The sequence below is a fragment of the Chrysochloris asiatica genome, unplaced genomic scaffold (assembly GCF_000296735.1).
Source record: "Chrysochloris asiatica unplaced genomic scaffold, ChrAsi1.0 scaffold00354, whole genome shotgun sequence".
Lineage (NCBI taxonomy): Eukaryota > Metazoa > Chordata > Mammalia > Afrosoricida > Chrysochloridae > Chrysochloris > Chrysochloris asiatica.
In genome coordinates this window covers 1,979,354-1,985,216 of record NW_006408872.1, presented here as the reverse complement: position 1 = coordinate 1,985,216, position 5,863 = coordinate 1,979,354, and the positions used below count along the sequence as shown (strand labels likewise).

General features: G+C 49.5%; 1 protein-coding gene and 1 pseudogene across 1 annotated transcript in view; one reads left to right on the top strand and one right to left on the bottom strand.

Annotated features, from left to right (window-relative positions):
• GJC2 (gap junction protein, gamma 2, 47kDa) overlaps positions 1-371 on the top strand; it is a 3,766-nt gene extending 3,395 nt beyond the window's left edge. The window contains exon 2 of the mRNA XM_006876129.1: positions 1-371. Within this exon, the coding sequence (XP_006876191.1) occupies positions 1-371 (371 nt within the window).
• A 4,469-nt stretch (positions 372-4,840) lies between these two features.
• On the bottom strand, positions 4,841-5,406 carry LOC102834800 (annotated as a pseudogene).
• Positions 5,407-5,863: the final 457 nt, after the last annotated feature.

The following is a 5,863-nucleotide window of genomic DNA, read 5'->3' as shown; positions in this document are numbered from 1 at the left end:
CGCCGCCGCCCTGTGCCTTCGCGCCCGCTGCGCCTGGCCCAGCAGGCCCGCCCGACTACAGCCTGGTGGTGCGCGCGGCCGAGCGCGCGCGCGCCCATGACCAGAACCTGGCCAACCTGGCGCTGCAGGCTCTGCGTGAGCGCGGCCGCCACAGCCCGCCCTCGCCCGATCTCGCCGCCGCCGCGCGGGTAGTTCCCCGGGCCGCCGGCCTAGCAGCCTCCTCCCGGACTGGCAGCGCTACCTCGGGGGGCACTGTCGGGGAGCCTATCCGTCCGGGAGGGGCCTCCGAGAGGCAAGGCGCCAAACCCAAGGCCGGTTCGGAACCAGGCAGCGCCAGCAGCAGAGACGGGAAGACTACTGTGTGGATCTGAGGACGACCCCTCTCTGATTGTTCCCCTCCCTGCCTCCCTCGCCTGTAGGCTGTTGGTAGGGCTCAGAGGTCCAGTGGCAGCTAGCTGGAAGGGAAGGGAGCCAGGAACAGGTAGGCACTGAGTGGGCAGTGCCCGGTCTGACTGTAGTCCTGCCCACCCCCTCTCTGTCAAAGTTTACCTACCAGATGCCAGGACGCCTGCGTAGTTCCCTCCTTGCTGAGGGAGGACCAGCTGACATTCTGCAACCCAGCTGGGGTTTAAGGCGAAAAAAGAGGCTTCTACCCTTTCCTGGTCCTATTTCCCCTCAGCCTGGTATTGCTTCCAATTCTGCAGGAATCAGAACATGGGCTGGGTGCAGGGGGAATGGTAGAAGTAGAGGGAATGCTAGGGAAAGGAGCCCCACTTGCTGCATGAAGTGTGGAGGAGCACAGTAACACCCACCCCTAACTCCCTGTCCCTCTCCGGCATCTTCAGTGTAGTGTCAGAGGCTGGAAGTCAATACCCAACATAGCTGGGGCTCAGGAGGCTTGGTCTCTTCCCAGGCCCAGGGCATGTACACTCACACCCTTGTCTGAGCTTTTGCTGACACTTACACTGCCCCTTCCTCTGGGGACATATGAAGTTTCATAAAGACTTTGGGGCCTTGCCTTGCAACTTGCTGGGAGGCTGTGGCCCTGATAATGCTTGGGGAGTCCCAGGTTTTTGCCCCTCGCCTCTCTGCCCTTCATCCCCTCTTTCAGGTCCCTCCCTCATTCAGACAGCCTCTAAAATAAAGGGAGAAAAATAAAACTAACACTTGTTTATAACCAAGTGTATATGTGTTTATGTGTGTGTCCATCGCTGGTTACCAGGCTGTGTGAACATGTTCTGTGCCAAGCTTCCTGGGAGAAGTGGCTCCCAGACCAGCAGGTGGGCCTGACTGCCTGTACAACCCTTGAAGCACTTTAGCAGACAACAGACGCATGGTCTCCACCTGATGCCAGGTAGCATTGGGAGCGGGAATTTCGGAGGACCCAGATACATGTGGTAGAGATTCCAGGGGGCGAAGAAGTAGAACACCAACTCCAAGGAATTTCTGAGATTCAGTACCCAAAGATTGAGCCTACAGCCAATAGGGGCAGGAACCCAGAGTCATCAGGATACAGGCCCGTCTGCTGTGGCTGTGGGAGGGGTACAGAAGGGCACTGACAGAAGTCATAGGCTCTCAGTCAAAGCTAGCACGATCCAGTCTCATGATCCACCTATCCCATGGCGTGCAATCCACCTATCCCCCAGCCTCCTTCAGGCAAGACCAGCTGGACAACTCTTCCTGACCTGCAAACCCCTCTCTCTTTGATGGCCCCAGGCCATCAAAAGTTCCAAGTTCCAAGTCTGGCTGAGCTGTGACCCTAACCTAACTCCAGTCATATTCCAACTGCAGGCAGAGTCAGACACTTCTAGACCCTGACTGGCTGATACCTCTTCCCCCTCCTTGGCCCTGGCAGGTTCCCAGCCCAGCTGAATCCTTACTCCAGACTGAGCTTTGCCCCAGTGGGCTCTGACTCTGGCCAGATTCCACCCCCAGGAAGTCCATGATGCTGGAAGGGGAGCCCAAACAAGGGCAAATCCCAACCCAGGGAAGATGTCTATCCCAATAGGGACACAGACTGAGCTTTTCCATGTCAGGAAGGGTTCACATAACTGGCCGGTACCAGGTGCTGAATTACTGGCTAAGTCACTGTGTAGGCAGGACCATGTTGCTTAATTAATATCGTTGTGACCAGCGAGGTGAGAGACTGACATCTACAGAGAGGCACTGCTGCCTTTTTTTTTTCTTTCAAGTTTTTATTGTGAATTGAGTGATAATTTACATGGAAGAACATTGGTTTTACACTCATCATTTCATTGCAATGATTACAATCCCTTCTGTGCATCATCATTCAACAGTATTTGCTTCTGTTCCCTCTGGATTTTTTTTTTTGTGTGTGTGTGTGTGTGTGAGAATGTTCACAAAAACACTCAGGAATATATAATCATTTAAACAATCAAAGGGCACATTGTGTAAGCCTGCCTCCTGGCTGCCATCACACAGTCTTTCTCTTTCCATGATTCTAGAGTCCTCGGCTACTCTATCTCTGCATGCCATCACCTCTGCCTCCATCGTTGCCTCCACATCTGTGTCGCTGTTTGTCTGGATAGGGTCCCACATTATGCTCGTGCTCTTCTCCCTTGATGGTCCTAGGGTCCTCTGTCCCTGGAATAAGTACTCCCCCCTTTTTGTTACAAAACTTCTACCTTTACGGTTGTGACAGTCACAATTAGTCATGATAACAATTTATTCACTATTGAATCAAAAGAATCTTATCCCCATCTCCTTTCGCCAGACCCATCTACACAAGATGAAAACTATTCAGTGGGGATTCTATCTTCCTCCACATACTCTGAAACTAAACTCCCTATTGAAAACTTGTAAACCAGTCACTTCATGCCTTTATAGCCCCCCATTTTAGGTAGCCAATGTATAAATTGCCCATCCCTATCAACCTTGTATAAGGAGCACTGGTAGTGTAGTGGTTACAAATTGGGCTGTGAACCTTAAAGTCAGCAGTTCGAAACTACCAGCTGTTCTGCGGGAGAAAGATGAGGCTTTCTGCTCCTGTAAAGATTCACAGCCTCGGAAATCCTGTACAGGGTCGCTATGAGTCAGAACCGACTCCACAGCACATAACAACAACAACAACATCAACCCTGTATACAGAGGGGATAGGATTGATACTTGATGTGAAGATTCCTTTCCTCTCTGTTGGTATTTTGAGCTACTACATCTGTAAAGTATAGCTCAAGTTCATCAAATTGTAGCAATTTACACTTGCTTCCTTTATCAAAAATTGTTTTTTTTTATCTTCCTCTAGTCGAGTTCTGATCATCGTACTATCAAGGCTACAAGTTTGGGCATTTTTTGTGCGTCTCCCCTCACTTTCCCACTGTGCGTCTGTTTCGGGTGCTCATCCACAGATCTTTCCCCCAAATCTTTGCCTCCTGTGCACCAGTACTGCTCCTTCTAAAGCCCCTGACCCTCTGAAAAGACCATCAGCCCTCTGGCCAGCCCTGTTCCAGGCAAGGTGAACACTGAGGTCTATCCCTTAACAGAAAGTACTGACCCACATGACAGGTCACAGGGCACCTGCACCTCAAAGTTCAGCATCCTGCCAAATCCTATTTCTCACTTACCAGGGTCTTGCTGAATGGGAAACAGTGTGTATACTGTGGGAGCTGTCAGGGAGTGGGTCCTCACAGCAGTAAGGATTTGACATTGGAGGTTATCTGAAGTGACTTCAGAATTTAGACTCATGGGAGAGGAGCTGACTAGGAAGGCCTAGGTTAGCCTAATCCCACAGATGAGTATTTCCTAGATCTGTGGAATATGACACTCCTACTGGGAGCCCTGGTGTGGTGCTGTAGGATAAGCGATGTCGGCAGTTCAAACCCACCAGCTGCTCTCAGAAACCCTATATAGAGTCGCTATGAGTTGGAACCAACTCAACGGCATACAACAACAACAAAAACCTATTTAGAAAAAAGTTAAATCAAGAGGATGGAAGATAGAACACAGTCTTCTCAGGATCTATCTGAGAAGGAAAAAGAAAGTCATCTGAACCTCCATTCTGAAAACCCGCCCTGGGTGGTGGGAAAGCATTAGAGGACTTTAAGTAGGGGAACACCCTGGTTAGTCTTGTGTTTGGGGAAGAACATTCTGGATCCCACTGCTATATAGTGTTTAGACTATGTAGCATCTAGGAAAGGATCAGCTCCAGCTAAAGAGGAGAGCCTCAGGGTAATCTCAAGGAATCCAGACCCTCACTCCAGGCTGAACTTCCTCATGTTCCTTCGACAAAAGCAGCTTCAGGATTACACCCCATGGGGTGACAAGTGGAGGCCCATTTAACAGCCACTTTGAGGCTGACTAGTCCAGTTAACTATAGCTGTATCATTAATAACTCCATAAGTGAGCAGCTTAGAACAATTACTCTTTCTGTTTGGTTTGACTTCGTGGCTTGTGCTTGGAGTTGCAGTTAGAGGCTGGAGTTTTCTTAAATACTTAACTTCCTTAACAAATCTGGTAGTTACGGCTGTGACCTTTCCATGTGGCTTGGAAACTAGATTCCAAGAATGAATATCTCAAGGCTAAATTGTACTGACTTGATAACCTAACCTTGGAAGTCAGATCACCCCCACCATAGGTAGCCATGGATTTGCCTGGATTCAAGAGGAGGGAACAAAATCCCTACCTCTCAATGTGTCCACCTATATTTTAAGAGCATATGGGATAGGAAATCTTACTGTGGTCACCTTTGAAAATGCCTTCAGCCATTTGGACCCTGCAAACCTTGGTTAGCATGGTCCTCACTACTACAAAATGGAGTGTTCTTGTCCCCTGACCCTCCCTGCTCCACTTTGTTTGTTTTTTATCCAATCTTTTAAATAACAGGTCAGGGTCTAGGGTTGGTTTTTGTAGTCAAGGCTGGCCAGTGGCCCCTGGCATGCTCGAACTTCAGGCCTTTGGAGCAAATGTAAGGTTTAGTGAGGCTGTGTGGGGTTCCTGGTGCTTTGACGAAATGCCTGTGCACCTCGCGGCCCTCGCGTTGACCAGACAGCAGGATGCTCCCACAGCCCTTGGGAGAGTCTAGGGCTAGCTGATCAAAGGTGAGGATCTTGCCCACAGCCTTGAGGATGCAACTCTGGGTCTAGCTGCTCAGGTACAATATGAACACCTTCAGCTTGGACACCTCCTGAACTCCATCTGCATTATCTGTGATGGTCTCCATGACCACAGCTGTCTTGTTCTCCCGGCCAGAGAGCTTCATCTTCCAGATAATCCAAGAAAGGAACAGGTTGGTGTGGCTCATGAACAGCCACTTCAGCATAACTTGGTTGAACGTGGATTGGTCCAACTTGCCAGAAACCTGTACAGTTTGACCAACAACTGCAGGTAGATGTCCTGGGTCTCTTTGTAGTGAAACTGTTGGTCCTTATTGTGGTGGATGTCACCTCCCATGATGGTGCCTCCTGCTCAGCCAAGTCCAGAAAGCCCCTGCTCCACTTTGAACTCATGCTGTCAGAGGTCTTTGCAACAGCAGTTTCCCCTTCTTGCTATATCAGTTAGGCTAACACAGTTAGTGATAGGCGTGCAGGTGCAACACAGATTGTTCAGATTCTATCATCTCAGACCCCCTGCTAGGAGCTGCTTCCAATACAATTTGTTTTCCCTTGTAATTCAATACAAAAGTTTACTTTTTAAATTTTTAATGTTTTACTGTGAATTATGTAACCGTTTTACATGGGAGAACATTAGTATTGCATTCATCCTGTCATATATCATTTCATTGCCATGGTTACAAACCCCTCCATGCATCATCAACCAACCAAAGGGTATACCCTGCAAGCCTGCCCCCGGGTCATTAGCACACAGTCCCTCTCCCTCTCTGTGTCTAAAGTCCCCAGCCACTCCATCT